The sequence below is a fragment of the Bos indicus genome, chromosome 28 (genome assembly GCF_029378745.1).
Source record: "Bos indicus isolate NIAB-ARS_2022 breed Sahiwal x Tharparkar chromosome 28, NIAB-ARS_B.indTharparkar_mat_pri_1.0, whole genome shotgun sequence".
Taxonomy (NCBI): Eukaryota; Metazoa; Chordata; class Mammalia; order Artiodactyla; family Bovidae; genus Bos; species Bos indicus.
This window is the reverse complement of record NC_091787.1, coordinates 13,234,710-13,254,578: the sequence shown is the minus strand read 5'-3', so window position 1 is coordinate 13,254,578 and position 19,869 is coordinate 13,234,710. Positions and strand designations below refer to the sequence as shown.

The 19,869-nt window shown below is 41.6% G+C and overlaps 2 protein-coding genes across 3 annotated transcripts in view; both read left to right on the top strand.

The window, feature by feature from the left end:
• Nucleotides 1-19,869, top strand: part of LOC109553937 (zinc finger protein 33B-like) — a 54,259-nt gene that overhangs the window by 15,566 nt on the left and 18,824 nt on the right. The window lies entirely within an intron of this gene.
• On the top strand, nucleotides 11,311-19,700 carry LOC139180354 (endogenous retrovirus group PABLB member 1 Env polyprotein-like). Its single transcript, XM_070781886.1, is given in 1 exon segment — nucleotides 11,311-19,700. A coding segment is annotated over 1 exon segment (1,434 nt). The 5' UTR covers nucleotides 11,311-12,988; the 3' UTR covers nucleotides 14,423-19,700.

Genomic DNA, 19,869 nt, shown 5'->3' with positions numbered 1-19,869 from the left:
TGGAGTAATTGTAAATGGTGTTGTGTTTTTCAGTTCATTTCCCATATGCTCCTAGTTAGTATATGAAAATGTGATAGGTTTTGCACCCTATGATCCTTTTTGTTCTTGCTTATTAATTCTCAAAGATTTCTATAGATCCTTGGGATTTTCTATGTAGACTATATACAATATACAATGTCATTTGCAAACAGGGATAATTTTATTTCTTTTTCCTCCCAAACTGTATGCCTTTTTATAGCTTGTGCATCTATATGTATGCTTTATTGTACCATCTAGTACTTCCAGTATTATGCTGAATGAATAAGCATGGTGAATGATGATGTTCCTGACTTTAGGAGGAAAACATTCAGTCCCTCAACACTAACTGTGATGTTAAATGTAGGATGTTTTGTAGATAATCAAGATGAAGTTCCCCTCTACTCCTAGTTTCCTGAGAGTTTTTATTTTTATATCACGAGTAAATGTTGGATTTGATTAGATGCTTTTTCTGAGTCAGATATGATCATATGACTTTTCTTCTTTAGCCTGTTGATATGGTGAATGTCACTGATTGATTTTTTTATCTGAACCAGCCTTCCAAACCTAGAATAAACTCCACTTGATTATGGTGTATAATTCTTTTTATACATCATTGGATTCAGTTTGATAGTATTTTGCTGAGGATTTTTGCATCTAAGTTCATGTGAAATACTTGTCTATAGTTTTAGTTTTGTACTGTCTTGATTTGATATTGATATCAGAATAATACAGATGTCATAAAATGAGGTGAGAAGTATTCTGTTTCTGAACAAGATTGTATATAATTGAAATGAATTCTTCTTTAAAATTTTCATAGAATTCTTCAGTGGGCCTGGCATCCTCTTTTTTAAGGGGATTTTTAAAAGTACAAATTCAGGTCCGCCATGTTAGATTCACTCCGCAGGGGATAGCAGGAGAGCTGGCAGTGTAAGGTTCTTGCATTGGCCTTCGGCAGGCGCCCCCTGGGGGCGGAAAGCTGCCCCACAACATGGGGAAAAAAAAAAATAAATAAAAGTACAAATTCAATTTTAAAAAATGGCTATAGGACTCTTCAGATGTCTATTTCATCTTGGTCGAATTTTGTAAGTTTGTTGTTTTTGAGAAATTGATCTATTTTTTCTAAGTTTTTGAATTTATGCTTATAAAGTTGTTCACAGTATTCTCTTATTATCATTTTAGTGAGTAAATGAGCTATAGTGAAAGTCCCTGTTTCTTTACTCACATTGATGTTTTATGTCTATTTTTATCTTTGTCAGTCTTGCTGGAGGTTTACCCGTTCTATTGATTTTTCTGAGGCACCAACTTTTTCTTTCATTGATATTCTCTGTTGCTTTCCAGTTTTCAATTTCATTGATTTCTGCTCTATCTTCAGTATTTCCTTTGTCTACTTACTGTGGGTATATTTTGTTCTTCTTTTTCTTAAGTTTCTTGGAGTAGAAACTAACATAATTGATTTGAGATCTTGCCTTGTTCCTGAAATAAGCATTTGGTGCTATAAACTTCTCACACCACTGCTTTAACTGTCTCAAATATTTTGATAGGCTGTATTTTCATTTTCATTCAGTTCTGTATATTTTTAAATTTTCCTTTGAGACTACCTCTTTTATCAACTGTTATTTAGATATATTGTTAAAATTTTCAAGTGTTCAGAGATTTTCCTGTTGTCTTTCTGTTATTGATTTCAAGTTTTATTACATTGTGATCAGAGAGAATACTCTGTATAATTTCAGTAATTTTAAATTTTATGAACTTATTTTATGACTCAGTATGGTTTCTCATAGTGAATGTTTCTTTGGTACTTGAAAAATATATATATTCTGTTGATTTTGAGTAGAGTGTTTTATATATGTCACTTAGGTCCTGTTAGTTGACTGTGTTGTTCTTCTGTATTGTTACTGATTTACTGTTTAGTAGTTCTAAGAGTGGGGTGTTGAAGTCTTGAACTATTAATATAATTGTGGATTCATCTGTTTCTCCTTTCATCTCTATTATTTAAGGAGAATATCAATTCAAATGACAGTAAATTTCCAAGTGTCTTTTTTCTCTGTCTGCTTTCAAGGTTTTTTCTTTGTCTATAGATTTTTATTTTAAGTTTAATTATGATGTAACTTGGTATGGATTTCTTCAGGCTTATTTGAGATTTGCCCAGTTTATTTTATGATTATGGCTTAATTCCCCCCCCCCCCCCCCCAATTTATGAAAGCTTCAGCCATTATTTCTTTAAGTACTTTTTCAGTTCCTCTCTCGCTCCTCTTCTTCAGGAATGTTAGCTCTTTTATTGTTATCTCAGAGATCCTGAGACTCTGTTCATTTTTTTAATGTCAACTGAATAAACTCTATTGATCTCAGATTCACTGATTCTGTCCTTTTAATTTCCACTTTACTATTGATCCCACACAGCTATTTACAAAATTTAGTTATTGAATTTTTTCAGTTCTCTAATTTCCATATTCTTCTCTCTCTCTCTCCCTTTCTCTGTCTTTCTCCCTGTTCCTCCCTCTCTCCCTCTCTTAACTTTTATCTCTTTGCTGAGATTTTTCTATTTTTTTCATTGGGTTTCAGGCATATTTGTAATTTTGATGATTGATAGCTGCTTTAAAATCCCAATCAGACCATTCCAGTATTTAATTCCTCTCAATGTTGGTGTCTGTCTTTTTTTCATTCAAGTTGTTATTGTCCTAGGTATTGGTATGATGAGAGATTTGCAATTGTAGCCTGGACACTTGAGATATTATATTTCAGGACAATTGGACCTATTTCATTTTCTTTTTAAATAGGCAGTCCCATTGTTTAGCTGCAACATGAAAACCTGGTTGGAAGTGTATGTTTTGCTTCTCGCTGGGCTTTGCTGATACTACCCTGGAAAAAGTGGAGTTCTGACTCACTTTGCCTTGTTGTAGATGGGTGGGATACATTGTCAGTCCCTGCCTCAGTCTCATTGACATCTTCCTTGAGAGAAAGGGCCCTGACTCACACCATCTCATTGTCTCCAGTTGTGCATGTAAGCTCAGTTCCCTGCTGGGCCTCGCTGATACCAGGAAAACAAGGTAGCTCAGTACCTGCCTTCCACCCATAGTTCTTTTTTGATGCTGAGTTGTGGAGGCTCAGCTTCTCCTGGGCCACCTGACACTAAAGAAATGGGAAGTGGAGTGTCAACTAGCTCTCCCTTGAATCACTTGCTCTGCCTCATTGTTGCCAGTGGGGGTAGAAACTTAGCTGCTCACTGGGCTCCCCTGACATGAGGTGGTTGGAGGCACCAAATTACAGACCAGCCCTCCCTTATATTGCCTTATTTAATCTCATTGCTGCCAGATCACTAAATATGTTCAGCTACCCACTGGGCCTCACTGATACTAAAGATGGAAAGAAAGTGGAGTGCTGAGTTGTATTACCTTGCTCAGTCGGATCAGTGAGGCTTAGATCAGCACAGGAATCAGGGAGGCTAGGGATCAGAGAGGCTTAGGTCACCACAGGACTCCTCTGTCATTGCCTTTGCAGAGGAATCCAAATACCATTTGCTTCCACTAGGTGAGAGATGAAAAATCAGCTCCTGGCTCAGTCCCATTGACACTTCTGTGGTAGCTTAATCAGAGAACCTTCTGCTTCTTATTGAGTAGAGATGGAAATTCACATCCCTGCTTGTGTTGCATGACCCAGCAGGGGAAACTGAAACACTGCCTACTTTCACTAGGAAGGAATGGTGGATGAGTAGGGGAATCAGAGCACCATCATCTGCTACCACACAGCACAAAGTGGGTGAGTGGGTTCTGTTAGGCAACTCTTTTCTTGGCCCTTTGGCTAGAGGGAAAAAGCTTGGCTTTTGTTTTATTTTCAGGCTTCTGCAGTACTCTGTCTGAGATGTATAAGAGGGAACAAGAAAACCAGTGGAAATCATCACCACTGCTCTAGTGGTACTATATGCCTTGGTAGTCCCACAGACAGTTTGCCTTCTTTCCACCTTTCAGAGACTTTCTATGGTTTCTTGGTGTATTATGTTCAGGATATTTTCATTGTAAGAGAGAATAATTGTAAAAAATGGGACGACTCCACCTTGGCCAGAAACAGAAGTCTGTTTGAATTTTATCAGTGTCAGACATAACAGCAGCAATGAATAAGAGCTCCTTTTAGGGCTGTCATGGAAATTGTCTGGCTCTCACACTGTGATTTTTGCTGAGAAATCTCACACTGTGATTTTGCTGACAGACCTAAGTTTGTGATTTCCTCTTTGTAAATTCCCAAAGGCACTCAGAAGAATTTCTTCCACACCACAATCCTTATATTCATCATTACTGCTACAATAGTCAAGTTCTGTAGCCTCTTGGGCCAGCAAGACACACGTTTCAGTTAGTGCTTCATACATGGTAGATTCATTAATTGTGATGTTTCTACATGTCATGGATTACATTGGCAAGGAGAGCAGCACTGCACTCAAATCAAAAGGCAGAGCCAAACCAATCCTAAAATTCCATTTTGTGTGAGTGTCTCCTGAGATCACTCCTGGTATCAGTTCTGTATTGATCAGAGCCAACATAGTACTTAGTAACTTGAACTGGGAAATTTTAATATAAGGAATTATTAAAGCAGATTGTAGTATTGAAGGATTAACTTCAATTAGTAAGGATTAACTCTCATTAGTAAGAAACAATGAGAACTTTCACATTCTTGGTTGAACTACAATTTTTATTAAAAACATGTAAAACCACTCCCACTTGTGAGTTAGTATATCTATGTTATTACTTTTATATGCCAACTACTGTTTCATGTTATGCATCAGTACAGTTTATTTTTAAGTTGCTCTCAACTGTTATTATGAACCAATTTGCAAAATATACAAGATGGCTAATTGTATGTGATAGCAACTCTGTAAGTTAAACCACTTGTATTCCTGGAATGAATTCCACTTAGTCATGGTGTATAGTCTTTTTTGTTTAATATGGTGTTGGATTTATTCCATAGTTGCTAGTATTTTGTTGAGGATTTTTATTTCCATAGAGATAAGGAATTTTCATCTGTATTTTTTCTTTTTTGATGTTTTTGTATCAAGGATAATGCTAGTATCATAGCATGAGTTAAGAAGTCACCTCTCCTCTGCTATTTTATGGGAGAGTTTGGGAAATTCTTTAAATATTTGATTTTGTTGTTGTTCAGTTGCTAGGTCATGTCTGACTCTTTGTGACCCTGTGGACAGCCGCACAACCAGGCTTCCTTATCCTTCACTATCTCCTGGAGTTTGCTTAAATGAATGTCCATTGGGTTGGTGATGCTATCTAATTATCTCATTCTCTGCTGCCCCCCTTTCCTTTTCCTTCAATCTTTCCCAGCATCATGGTCGAGTCAGATTTTGCATCAGGTGACCAAAGTATTGGAGCTTCAGCTTCAGCATGAATCCTTCCAATGAATATTCATGATTTATTTCTTTTTGGAGTGACTTGTTTTGATTTCCTTTAAGTCTCTTCTTCTCCACCACAATTCCAAAGCATCAATTCTTGGGTGCTCAGCCTTATTTATGGACCAGCTCTCACATCCGTAATGACTACTGGAAAAACCATAGCTCTGACTATGGCAAAGTGATGTCTGCTTTTAATACACTATCTGGTTTTGTCAGAACTCTCCTTCCAAGGAGCAAGCATCTTTTAATTTCATGGCTGCAGTCACCATCCACAATGATTTTGGAGCCCCAAAAGAAAAATTTTCCCCTTCTATTTGCCATGAAGTGATGGGACCCGATACCATGATCTCAGTTTTTGAATGCCGAGTTTTAAGCTAACTTTTTCAGCCTCCTATTTTACCTTCATTAAGAGGTTCGTTAGTTCCTCTTCTCTACCATTAGAATGATATCATCTACGTATCTGAAATTGTTGATATTTCTCCTGGCAGTCTTGATTCCAGCTTGTAACTCATTCAGTCCAACATTTCATACGATGTACTCTGCATATAAGTTAAATAAACAGGGTGACAATATACAGCCTTGTCGTACTGAGAGAGTCATTTCCTAGGCAGGTTAATAGGAAATCTAGGGGTCCCCAAGGAGAGAGGGGTCTGGAATTCTCAAGGAGGAAGAAAGGACAAACTTTTCACAGTCTTTGTAGACCAGGACCTGGGGACTGGAGTCGATGAAAATGAGAGGGTAACAGGCAGGAAGGCCAGGGGTCTCCAAATGGAGGAAATAGCCTACAAGTGTCAGACATTTTTATCTCTCTTAAGCGGCAGGAGGAAACAAACAAGCAATATTTTTTCCTTCTCTATACAAATTTAAAGGGAGGTTTCTCTTAAAATACTGTGTTGCCATAATGACACCTGGTTTGGCTTGAAGTTAGCCATTCTTGAGCCTAGAGATAACCAATGCCTTTTTCTTATGGAAATGTTGTCTTAAGCTATGCTAATGTACTATGCCTTTACCCCAAACTCTGTCTCCAAGTCGATTCCGCCTCTTGGCCCAGAACCTACTTGACAAACCAGTTTGTTATACTCAGATATTGTTCCCCTAATCTATGTAAATGAAACTATTTGTATGGTGGTCTGCCCTTCTTCAAGATTCAAGTTAATCATTTTATGGCCCAGGATAAGCCATTTGGTGCCAAGATTATCCCAAAATGCATCTTATGGGTGAGGGGCCTGGTGCCATTCTGAATTGTAAGACATTCCTTTCTTTCATTAACAGACTGCTAGTGACTATATAACATCCAGCTGAAGACTAGCAGTGGGGTACTCTTTCTGCCCCCTTCTGATGCCTATGTCAGAAGCTTTCTCTATCTCCTTTATACTTAAGTTAAACTTTATTACACAAAAGCTCTGAAGCGATCAAGCCTCATCTCTGGCCCCGGATTGAATTCTTCTCCTCCGGGGGCCAAGAATCCCGGTGTATTTGCGTGATTCAACAACAACCTTTCATCTTGGGGGCTCATCTGGGATCCTTCAGGACAAGGTAAGGATGCTTGGAGCTTTAGTTCTTTGTTCTCTTAGCGAACACGTTTTTTGCCGTGCTTTACTAATGGCACGTTAGTAAATGTGTGAATGAAGGCATGCCCTGCGTGAAGCAAGTAAGGGGCCCTGCTCTGCGGTTCCACGGTGATCTCATACGGCTTATGGCAGAAACCTGTCGGGGCGTTATACCGACCTGCCAATGCCAAGAGGCACCCAATGTCTCCTTGGGGAACCGACCAGAAATGGGCAAAGCGTGTGGACCGAACTCTCCTTTCTTGGTCAAACTTTTCGGTCTCTTTGACCATTTCATAACTCCTTGGGAATTAGAAGTACTAACCTAATCTATCGGATGATAGACTTTCAAGGGACTTGTGATCTATACTGTTACTGTGTACTGTGGCTTAGGTCCCAAACTTGGATTGGTAGTCAAGAAAGTGTCTAGCCTCGCTAGGAATCGAAAGTTCGGAAGCTAGATGGAGCTCTAGCTCCCAGAACATCTCTGAGGTTAAAGGTTACTCAGATTGGGACTGCAATGGGTTTTTTCCTTTGGTAATGCCGGCTCTTAGTGGATCAGAGGAGGCTGTTATACTGGTGTGGTGATGCTTGGAAAGAACATCTCAGTTTTATGTTCGCGTCGGTCTTATTGTGGTCAGGAAATACTCAGGGCCGTGCACAGGCACTCAGGTAACGAATGTTTCCCCCGGTAGTCTTAGCTTGGGAGGCATTCCGGAAGGTTACTCTGATTCACCCCGGGTGACATCAGAGGCAAGCAAGGTTAAGGGTGAAGAGCTGGACGTCAAGTAGGGATGCTATCAAGTCTACCCCTGGTACATCCCCACCCCATCTCGGTGGTAGAACCGGGAGGGACGAGTACGGCGCCTGCGTCGGTAAGGGACAGACTAAGTCCGACCAGGAAGGAAAAGCTTTTGGTGTAACGTCTGTCTACACCCCCATCTAGAGCAGGGAGGGACGCCTCCGGTAGAAAAAATGGCGCTGGTCGCTTTTTTTCTCTCTTACAGATGGGAGCTAACAATTCCAGCCTCACTCCTTTGAACTGTATCCTGAAAAACTGGGATAGATTTGATCCCCAGGGCTTAAAGAAGACACACCTGGTCTTCCTATGTGATACTGCATGGCCACGGTATCCACTGGAGGACGGCGAACGGTGGCCAGTTGGAGGGTCTCTTAAGTATAATACTGTTCTGCAATTAGACCGGTTCTGTAAGGAACAAGGGAAATGGGTAGAAGTAGCATATGTGTTGCCCTTTTTCTCTCTGCGAAATATGCCAGACTTATGTCCTAAGGGTATAGATTTGGGCGTGAAATCTTCAGCTCCCTCCTGTCCTCTTACTTTGCCCCCATACCAGGGACTCCAAACTGGGATTCAAACTGCCCACATGGAGGTCCAAAGAACTCCTGTCTCAGTACGACCTCAGACTACTCTGGTTTCAGTAGAAACTCAGACCATCGAAGTAAGAGATGAGATGGAGGACAGGAGACAAAGAGAAGAGGAGAAACAGGTTTCTCCAACCTATCCCTGGGATCATATGCGCAGAGCAGCCAGAGAGACTGAGGAACAGCCACACAAGCTGTTGCCTCTTTATGAAACACCCACCGGGAGAAATAATCAGTCTGTGAGAGTTAATAAGCCTTTTTCTTATCAAAAAATACAAAGAATCAAGGAGGATCTGGGAGACTATTTAGAGGACCCAGAAAAATATATTAGAGCTTTTAAAGGTGTTACTTTGCTTTATGACCTCACTTGGAAGGATGTGATGTATATCTTGGGACAAACGCTGACTCCTGAGTCAAAGACTCGAGTTTTGGGAAAAGCGGTTGCTTATGGAGACGAGTGGCTTGGTAATGAATCAGTAGGGAAGAGGGAGAACGAGATAGCGGCCCTCCCCACTGGAAATCAGGCGGTCCCAACTATAGAACCAGACTGGGACTACAACACAGCTAAAGGAAGATGGGATCAGAGTCATTTTGTTAGATGTATTCTTGAGGGACTTAGGCAGGCGCGTTCTAAGCCTTTAAACTATGGCAAATTGGCAGATATAGAACAGGAGAAAGAAGCTCCTGGTAAATTCCTAGATAGACTGAGAGAAGGCCTTCGCAGATTCACTGAGATTGATCCCAGAAGTGAAGAGGGAAAAGTGATCTTTTTAAAGGATAGATTTCTCACTCAGTCGGCTCCAGATATCCGCCGTAAGCTATTAAAACAGGCCTATGGACCAAATCAGTCTTTAGATACTCTGTTACAACTGGCTCGGACAGTCTATTATGGTAGGGAATATGAGAAAAAGAAAAAAAGACAAAGAAAAAGGCGGAAGCCTTCGCCATGGCTATGAAGAACGTTCTTAAACAGCCTGAGAAAAATGCCCACAGGGGCCCAGGTGAAAAGGGATGGGCTTGCTACTACTGTGGAAAGGAGGGGCACCTCAAGCGGGATTGCCCTCAGGCATCTAAGCCGCCCCCGGCTCCATGTCCGGTCTGCAAAGGACCACACTGGAAGAGAGACTGCCCCCAGAGGCGTAGGTCTCCTGGGTCGGACTCTCAAGACAATCAGGACTGAAGGTGCCCGGGGGTCCCCACACAAGCTCCCGTCCTAATTACACCTGATGAACCTCGGGTATTAATAGTTGTGGGGGGCCAATCCGTCGATTTCCTTTTAGATACTGGGGCAACTTATTCTGTGCTTACTGAAGCCCCGGCCCACTTTCTTCCTGATCCGCTTCCGTAATGGGACTGTCTGGACGAGCCAAAAGGTATTATTTCAGTTATTCTTTATCTTGCAACTGGGATTCTGTGCTGTTTTCACACGAGTTTCTGATTGTGCCAGAATCTCCTTCACCTCTTTTGGGAAGGGATATGCTGAGCAAGGTCCATGCCTCTGTTTTCATGAATATGGAGCCCTCCCTTTCTCTCCCTTTAGTTGAACAAAATGTAAATCCTAGAGTATGGGCTGATGGAAAATCTGTGGGTTGAGCACAAAATGCTATTCCTGTAGTTGTTAAGCTCAAAGACCCACACGTATTTCCACATAAGAAGCAGTATCCACTGAAACCTGAAGTTAAAGAAGGGTTAAAACCCATCATCGAAAATTTAAAGGAGCAGGGACTATTAATTCCCTGTAACAGTCCTTGCAACACTCCTATTTTGGGTATAAAGAAATCAAATGGTAAATGGAGACTAGTTCAAGGTTTACGAATAATAAATGAGGCTGTAGTTCCTTTACACCCCGTGGTGCCTAATCCTTATACTCTATTGTCTGAAATTCCTGAACGGGCCAAATATTTCTCAGTAATTGATTTAAAGGATGCCTTCTATTCAGTGCCTTTGGCGGAAGAAAGTCAATTCCTATTTGCCTTTGAAGACCCTACGCAGCCAGCTTCTCAGTTAACCTGGACAGTTTTGCCCCAGGGATTTCGTGACAGTCCTCACATATTCGGACAAAGTTTGTCACGGGATCTACAAAACTTTAATAGCTCTGAAGCAGTGGTGTTACAATATGTAGATGATATTTTGCTCTGTGCTGAGACAGAGGAAGCTTGTTCGCGAGCCTCAGATTTCTTAAACTTTCTGGCAGACTGTGGTTACAAGGCATCAAGAGAAAAGGCTCAGCTTTGTCAACAATCAGTTAGATATCTGGGCCTAATCATATCAGAAGGGACTAGGGCCATAGGCCCTGAGAGAATTAAACCTATACTAAATCACCCCCCTACCTATGACTTTAAGACAATTGAGAAGATTTTTGGGAATCACAGGTTACTGTCGCATTTGGATTCCAGGTTATGGGGAACTTGCCTGGCCTTTATATAAACATAGCTGAAACTCAGCAGGCCCAAACCAACAAACTGGTTTGGTCTCCAGAAACTCAAAAGGCTTTTAAGGTTCTTCAGATTGCTCTCCTGCAAGCTCCAGCTCTGAGCTTGCCCACAGGGTCAGAATTTTATTTGTTTGTCACTGAAAGAAAAGGTGTGGCATTGGGAGTTTTGACACAACCCTGAAGGCCTCACCAGCAACCTATTGCTTATCTAAGCAGAGAATTAGATGTAGTTTCACGTGGGTGGCCCCACTGCCTAAGAGTAATTGGGGCAGCGGCTTTATTAGCACCTGAAGCTTTAAAAATAATTAATGGACGAAACCTTACTGTACTGACTTCTCATGATGTGAGTGGAATCTTAAATTCTAAGGTTAATATTTGGATGACAGACAGTAGGCTTCTTAAGTATCAGTCGTTGTTAGAAGGACCAGTAACTAAGCTTAAAGTTTGTGGAAATTTAAATCCTGCCACTTTCCTTCCTGAGAAGAAAAATGAAACACCTGATCACGATTGTTCTCAATTCCTAACTTTGAACTATGCAGCTCGGAAGGATCTAAAGGATACCCCATTAGACAATCCTGACATGGAAATATTTACAGATGGCAGTTCTTTTGTTCAGGATGGAAAGCGTAAAGCAGGTTACGCCGTGGTGACTGCTGAACAGGTTTTGGAAGCAAAATCTCTCCCCCAGGGAACCAGTGCTCAGTTAGCGGAGCTTGTGGCCCTGACCCGAGCTCTAGAGTTAAGCAGAGGGCAGCGGGTAAATATCTACACAGATTCTAAGTATGCTTATTTGACTTTACATGCTCATGCTGCAATATGGAAAGAGAGACACTTTAAAACAGCAACAGGAGAACCTATTAAGCATTTCAGAGAGATCGAGAGACTTTTAACTGCTATATATTGTCCTAAAGAAGTAGCTGTTATGCACTGCAAAGGGCACAGCAGGGATGGGAGTAAAATAGCCCAAGGTAATCATCTGGCTGACTGTCAAGCCAGAAAAGCGGCACTTTACGAAACCCCTTCACTACAGACGCCTTTGATCTGGACAGGTCCTGTGGAACAGGAAAGACCACAATATACTGAGGAAGAATTAGAAAGATATGAGAAACGAGGAGCAAAGATTACTGATAAAGGACGGTTACAGTCTGAGGATGGACAATTAATAATTCCTGAAAATGCTCAATGGAAAATTCTTAAGGGTTTACATCAGAGTTTTCATTTGGGTGCCGAGAGTACTCACCAAATGGTTTCTCGTTTGTTTGAAGGTAAAAGGGTAATGAAAACTTTAAAGAATATTATCAAAAGGTGTGAGATTTGTAAAAAAAAAAAATAACCCAAAGACTGAAAAGCTAGCAAAATCTGGATTACAACGAAGTGGGAAGTATCCTGGAGAGGATTGGGAAATTGATTTTACTCATATGCCAAAAGCTAATGGATATTCTTGCTTAAAAGTTTGGGTAGATACCTTTACTGGATGGATTGAGGCTTTTCCCTGTCGTAGTGAACAGGCTAAGGAGGTTATAAAGATTTTAATTCATGAAATTATCCCCAGGTTTGGGCTGCCACGGAGCCTTCAGAGTGACAATGGCTCCGTCTTTAAAGCTGCTGTAACTCAGGGGGTATCTAAAGCTCTAGGAATAGAATATCACTTACACTGTTCCTGGAGACCCCAATCCTCCGGAAAAGTTGAAAAAGCTAATGACATTATCAAAAGGCATCTGCGCAAATTAACTCAAGAGACGCAGGACAAATGGATTAAAGTCTTACCCATAGCTTTAATGAGGGCTCGAACTACCCCCAAAAAAGAGGGACTGTCCCCCTTTGAATGTATTTATGGAAGGCCTTTCTTACGCACAGACATTGTTATAGACCCTGAAGCCTTGGAATTAACTAATTATGTAACTCAGCTCTCAGCTTTTCAACAGGCATTAACAGAACTCTGGGAGATGACTCCTGACCCAGCCTCCGAGACAAGCAAGCCTCTATTTGAGCCAGGAACCGAGGTCCTCATAAAAACATTGGGATCTGGGGGCCCATCCCTCGAGCCTCTCTGGGAAGGTCCTTACCAGGTTATTCTTTCCTCTCCCACAGCTGTCAAAGTACCAGGAATTGATTCGTGGGTACATCATACTCGAGTTAAGAGGTGGCACCCTGACCAAAATTAAGTGACTTCATTTTATGTCTTTACTTTCTATGCTCTGACTTTGTACCTTTTTGATGGGCCTGATAACCTATGTGAGCTTACTTCTGCTGACTCCAAATATCCTGAGTCTGCCGTTGGATCCTCAAGACAATGTCTTCCTGTCCTGGGCTCACTCTTACGCTGCATTCCACAATCGGTCTAACTGCTGGGTCTGCGGAGCGCTCCCCTCTTCGTCAGTGAAAGGCTTCCCGTGGTGGACATCCCCACTTCAAGGAAAAGACTTTCTCCAAGTCTGTGAATACCTTCGACAACAATCACATGCGATGCCTCTTCTTCATCTGATGACATCTACCAACCCTAAAATGGACTGGTGCAACACTTTGTACTCTAACTATGGACATAATGTGACTTTTAATTTTGATTATACATTGTCTCGGTTCAATGACTATTTTGCTACATATAAGGTAAATAGGTCTAGATCTAACGGTTTTTTACCTGACGTTTATCAAATATGGGATGAGGTTACATGGCTAACTCCTGAAAAAGGACGTTTAATATCTACTGCCTCTATATGCTGGGAACAAACAGAGCCGTCCCCAAAAGTTAGCCAACAACTTAATTACAATGATTGGAAACAAGTGGGATATTTGTCTCAGGAAACATGCAATGTAATCATTTCCGTGTTTTCCAATCCCAGTTCAGGTTCTCCCTTTGTCTGGCCAGGCACGAATTGGGACTGGATATCTCAGTCGTGCTGGCTTGCTCCAAACAGGACTTATTGGATATGTGGCTCTTACCTATGGGCATGGCTCCCCCCTGGTTGGATAGGGAGATGCACCCTGGGTCTAGCCTTTACTCATGGCTTTATATTTTCAGAGCTTCCAGAAAAGCCTGCTAATTTACCCCACCTTAGAACTCGGTGGGCAAGGTCTGTATTTCATTGGTATGATTATTTGGCTGCAGCGTTTGTTCCCTCTTTGGGAACTACAGATGTTATGTTATGAGTGGATGCTTTAACTAATTTTACTCAACAGGCATTACAAGATTCTCAAAAGGCTATTTCAGCTCTTAATGCTGAACAAGCACAAATTAGAAAGGTGGTTTTACAAAACAGATTGGCTCTAGATATTCTGACAGCTGCACAAGGAGGAACTTGTGCCATTATTCTTACCCAATGCTGTACATACATACCTGATATGAGCACGAATGTTACTCATTTTACTAACCACACGACCAAGATGATTGGGGCCATGGATACTCCTGAAGCCTCAATTGCTTCACTTTGGGAAACGTTAACTAGTTCCCCATGGTGGACAACTATCTTAATTACAGTCATTCTGGTTGTTTTGTTCTTGCTGTTTGCTCCCTGCATCTGTAATTGTACAACTGGATTTGTTTCTAGCCGCATGAAAGCTTTTAAGTTACAAATGGTTGCTCAAACTCCTGCTACTGCTGTAGCTTCCTCCAGCTACTATTTGGGGCCCCTGGATCAGATATTCTCAATATGAGGATTAGGAGAATATGTTGCCTCACCAATTTAGGGACAACGCCCCTTGTCAGCTCGGAAGTAGTTATGGAAGTAGTTATGGAATGAGAACGACACCCCTTTTCCCTAGACAACATAATTCTCCTAAAAGAAAAGGGGGGAATGAGAGAGTCATTTCCTAGGCAGGTTGATAGGAAATCTAGGGGTCCCCAAGGAGAGAGGGGTCTGGAATTCTCAAGGAGGAAGAAAGGACAAACTTCACAGTCTGTAGACCAGGACCTGGAGACTGGAGTTGATGAAAATGAGAGGGTAACAGGCAGGAAGGCCAGGGGTCTCCAAATGGAGGAAATAGCCTACAAGTGTCAGACATTTTTATCTCTCTTAAGCGGCAGGAGGAAACAAACAAGCAATATTTTTTCCTTCTCTATACAAATTTAAAGGGAGGTTTCTCTTAAAATACTGTGTTGCCATAATGACACCTGGTTTGGCCTGAAGTTAGCTATTCTTGAGCCTAGAGATAACCAATGCCTTTTTCTTATGGAAATGTTTGTCTTAAGCTATGCTAATGTACTATGCCTTTACCCCAAACTCTGTCTCCAAGTCGATTCCGCCTCTTGGCCCAGAACCTACTTGACAAACCAGTATGTTATACTCAGATATTGTTCCCCTAATCTATGTAAATGAAACTATTTGTATGGTGGTCTGCCCTTCTTCAAGATTCAAGTTAATCATTTTATGGCCCAGGATAAGCCATTTGGTGCCAAGATTATCCCAAAATGCATCTTATGGGTGAGGGGCCTGGTGCCATTCTGAATTGTAAGACATTCCTTTCTTTCATTAACAGACTGCTAGTGACTATATAACATCCAGCTGAAGACTAGCAGTGGGGTACTCTTTCTGCCCCCTTCTGATGCCTATGTCAGAAGCTTTCTCTATCTCCTTTATACTTTAATAAAACTTTATTACACAAAAGCTCTGAGCGATCAAGCCTCATCTCTGGCCCCGGATTGAATTCTCCTCCGGGGGCCAAGAATCCCGGTGTATTCGCGTGATTCAACAACAACCTTTCAGTACTCCTTTGCCAATTTTGAACTAGTTAGCTGTTACATGTAAGGTTCTAATTGTTGATTCTTGACCCACATACAGGTTTCTCAGGAGACAGGTAAGGTGGTCTGGTATTCCCATCTCTTTAAGAATTTTCCAGTTTGCTGTGAGCCACACATTCAAAGACTTTCTCATAGTCAATGAAGCAGAAGTAGATGTTTTTCTGTAATTCCCTTGCTTTTTCTATGATCCAGTGAATGTGAGCAATTTGATTTCTGGTTCCTCTGCCTTCTCTAAACCTAGCTGGTACATCTGAAAGTTCTCCGTATATGTACTGCTGTAGCCTAGCTTGAAGGATTTTGAGCATTACATTAGTAGCATGTGAATGAGTGCAATTGTATGGTAATTTGAACATCCTTTGGCATTGCCTTTCTTTGGAATTGGAATGAAAACTGATCTTTTCCAGTCCTGTAGCTACTGCTGAGTTTTCCAAATTTGCTGGCATATTGAGTGCAACACTTTTAACAGCATCGTTCTTTAGAATTTGAAATAGCTCAGCTGGAATTTCATCACCGCCACTATCTTTGTTCCTAGTAATGCTTCCTAAGGCCCACTTTACTTCACACTCCAGGATGTCTGGCTGTAGGTGAGAGACCACACCATCGTTATCCAGGTCATTAATATCTTTTTTGTATGTTCTTCTGTGTATTTTTGCCACCTCTTTTTAATCTCTTCTGCCTCTGTTAGGTCAGAATTGCCTCTGTTAGGCTGGAGTTAATATTGTCTTAGAATTACCACTGGTGGGTTTGTCTTTAAATTACATGAGAAACAAAAGAGTTACTAACAAAAACCCCAACAATACTGGTTTTTATGTTTACCTATGTAATCTTCACTGGTATTCTTTATATGTTATTATGTCTTTAAGTTATTGTCCTGTTGTTGAGTAGCCTTCCTTCTCAGGCTAACAGACTCAGTTAAGAATTTCTTGTATGGTAGGTGTGCTGCTGCTGCTAAGTCGCTTCAGTCGTGTCCGACTCTGTGCGACCCCAGAGATGGCAGCCCACCAGGCTCCACCGTCCCTGGGATTCTCCAGGCAAGAACACTGGAGTGGGTTGCCATTTCCTTCTCCAATGCATGAAAGTGAGAAGTGAAAGTGAAGTCGCTCAGTCGTGTCCGACTCTTAGCGACCCCATGGACTGCAGCCTACCAGGCTCCTCCGTCCATGGGATTTTCCAGGCAAGAGTACTGGAGTGGGGTGCCATTGCCTTCTCCAATGGTAGGTGTAGCTTGAGTCAAACTTTAATCAGGCTTATCTCACCCTCATAAGCCCCTGAACCTTGGCTTTCTCCTAATCTGACCAAACACAGATATACCGAATATCCCTCTGTCCCTTAAGGGCTCATTCTAAAAAGGGCTAATCAGAGTCAGACAAATTTCCTGCCAGACTACCCCATCGTGCTGTTTGTTCACCTCCTCCACTCACTTGCCCAATTAGTTCCTGTTGTTCCTGTTAATCCTTATTCCTTCCTAGGAAAGAAGATCCTTTTTCTATTTAATTTTGAGATGCTTTCTGATATTTAAATCAGGGCATTATTTCTACTGCAATAGTCTTAAAAATGTTTCTCTTTACCTGAAGCCTGGATTTATTTTTACTTGATAGCTGAAGTGTCAACTTATGTTTGTCACTGCTGAAAGAAAGGCTTTTATTTATTGCTTACTTTTAAACAGTACCATCTTATTGATAGTATTTCCTAGTATTTAATTCATTTATTTCTTGGGATTTAAAGTAACTTTCCTATTTTTATTCATAATTGACATTGATTTGCAACTTTGCTTCTTTGGGCAACTGCTGTTTTAAAAGGCACATTGGCTGTGAGACTTTTTCTGAGGTACTAAAAAAACCCTCAGGGCTGCATATGGCAGAAGTGATAACCCTAGCCCACAAACTCTGAATTCCTAAAGAAGGTGTCGGATTTCTAAAATTCTCTCAAGGTCCTCCAGGAGCCGGCTTCTGGGAGATAGAGTCTGGAAGTTCGAGCGCTCGCCGCGCGTGGTTATGGGTGGGACTTGCTCGCCTGCAGCTCCTTCTGCGCATGTGCAATACCCTTTGAGCTCTACCTCTAAAAAGTCTCAGGGGCTATTGTGGCAGACGGTTCTGAAGAGTCTGGGTCTGCGCCCCCGGCTTTGAGCAGGTGCGGCCCGAGTGGGAGTGGCAGATGAAGCAGAATGGTTGGGCGACAGCTAAGGGGTACCCTACGCAGCTCCAGCGAGCCGGCGTGGGGCAGGGACCCTCGGCGTCAGAACCTGAGAAGGCGGACAGGTAGGCGCTGCCTAGGCGGAGTCTCCGTCAGGGGAAGTAGCCAGCGTCGGGCGAGGGGACACGGGACCTCGGTGAGGCTGCGGTTCCGCATGTGTCCGGCCTTTCCACGAGGTGGACAGCGTAGACGCGAGCCGCGAGCCCGGCAAGTGCATAGGCGTGATGTGATGGGCGAGCCCTGCCTGAAAGAGGGGGCGGGTTTGAGGGACGCTTCGGTTCAGGGCAGAACTTGGTACACAGGAATTATCCGGCAGTTACCTCGTGACACTTCATTTCCTCATGTGTAAAACTCAAGGAATTAATAACATGTGCCTCGTGGGGTTGTTCAGAAGATTGAATAATGTAACATAGTGCCTGCCAGTAAATATTAGCTGCTGATGTTCATAGAAATAATCATTCTTCTCACTCATTAGTTTGTGGCTCACACCTTCTCATGTAGGATAGTGTAACTCTCCGCTTTGTGACAAATTAGGACATTGAGACTGAAAGGACAGTTATATATTAAAAGTCATGAAACTATCTGGTAACTAGAAGACAAACATTTTCTCCAAATGTATGATCTTCTGCCTTTACTGTCTTGATTATGAAAGCCAGCTTTGCATCATCCGCAGCACTTAGCAGAAATAATTTGACGTGTTAAGACATAATTTGAACGTTTGAATATTTCCATGTAGCACCTCTGTATCTGAGATTTCTGAATGCTTTTGGAGTCCTTGGAACGGGCAGCATAATTGTTTCTGAGTTCTGTTAACAGTCTAGCTTTCTCTGTGTTCTGAGCAGCACGCGTTTGAGTTTATTCAAGGTCTTACGTGATATTCTGTGGAATAAAGTGTACAAAGAGTTGAACTGAAGGTTCCAGTTAAATGAATTTGTCCCTTAGACGCATTTCTCATATATTTTGGAATAAAGTGCCTCTTGTGAAGTAAGAAGGAGAAGCCTCTAGGAACAGAATACGACGTGGGAGAGAACTGCTCCACCATTTGAATGAGTTTCTTAGCAGAGCAGGTCCCAGGTTTGAAGCGCCTGTTCAACATGAATGAAATTTGGATGATGTTGCCACATTCAGAAGCCATCATAGGCTGCCTAGTGGAACAAAGTCCGGACTTTGTTTTAGAAGAGAGGGGAACTGGGCTGAGAGGAATGAGGGAGGGTTAGGCTACTCAGGAAGCTTAACTTCATTGGAAAGGTTTTGAGGAAAAGGTATGGGGAAAGGAGCTTTAAGCTAGATTGGAATAAATTCTGTTTTACCAATCCTGGTTTAACCCCACTTTCTATTTTTCACTCACTGGTCCCAGATTTTGAGCTCTTATCATAGTGAATCTGACATCTAAAAATATTCTGATGATTTTCTTACGCATATCAGTATAAGAAGAGTTTTCTATTTGTCTTGTTAAAAAGTTGGGAAAAATTGGCTCTGAGGGTGCAAGTGAATTTCCCTGGTTTTGTGTTAGTGGCAGAGCCGAGAAGATATGTTGAGTCTCCTGATACCCAGGCCAGTGGCTGCTGCATCATCACTGGTAAAACGTTTATTAAAAGGCAACTCTTTGAGGATCTATACATTTTAAACTTTTATCCATTTTTAATGGTTTTTTTAATTAGTTGATTTTTTAATTGGAATATCATTGACTTACAGTGCTTCAGGGGTACAGCAAAGTGATTCAGTTACATATGTATTTACACACACACACACACACACACACGTATGGATGCATCCTTAATAAGTCATTTCAGTCATGTCCAACTCTTTGTGATCCTATGGACAGTAGCCTGCCAGGCTCCTTTGTCCATGGGATTCTCCAGGCAGGAATACTGGAGTGGGTTGTTGTGCCCTCCTCCAGGGGAACCTTCTCAACCCAGAACCCATGTCTCTTATGTCTCCTGAATTAACAGGTGGGTTCTTTACCACTAGTGCTACCTGTGAAGTGTATGTATGTGTGTATATATATATATATATGTGTGTGTGTGTGTGTGTGTGTGTGTGTGTGTACATACTTTTTCAGATTCTTTTCCCTTATAGTTTATTATAAGATATTGAATCTTATAATATATATATATATAGTTTCTTGTGCTATACAGTAAGTCCTTGTTATTTATCTATACATATATTG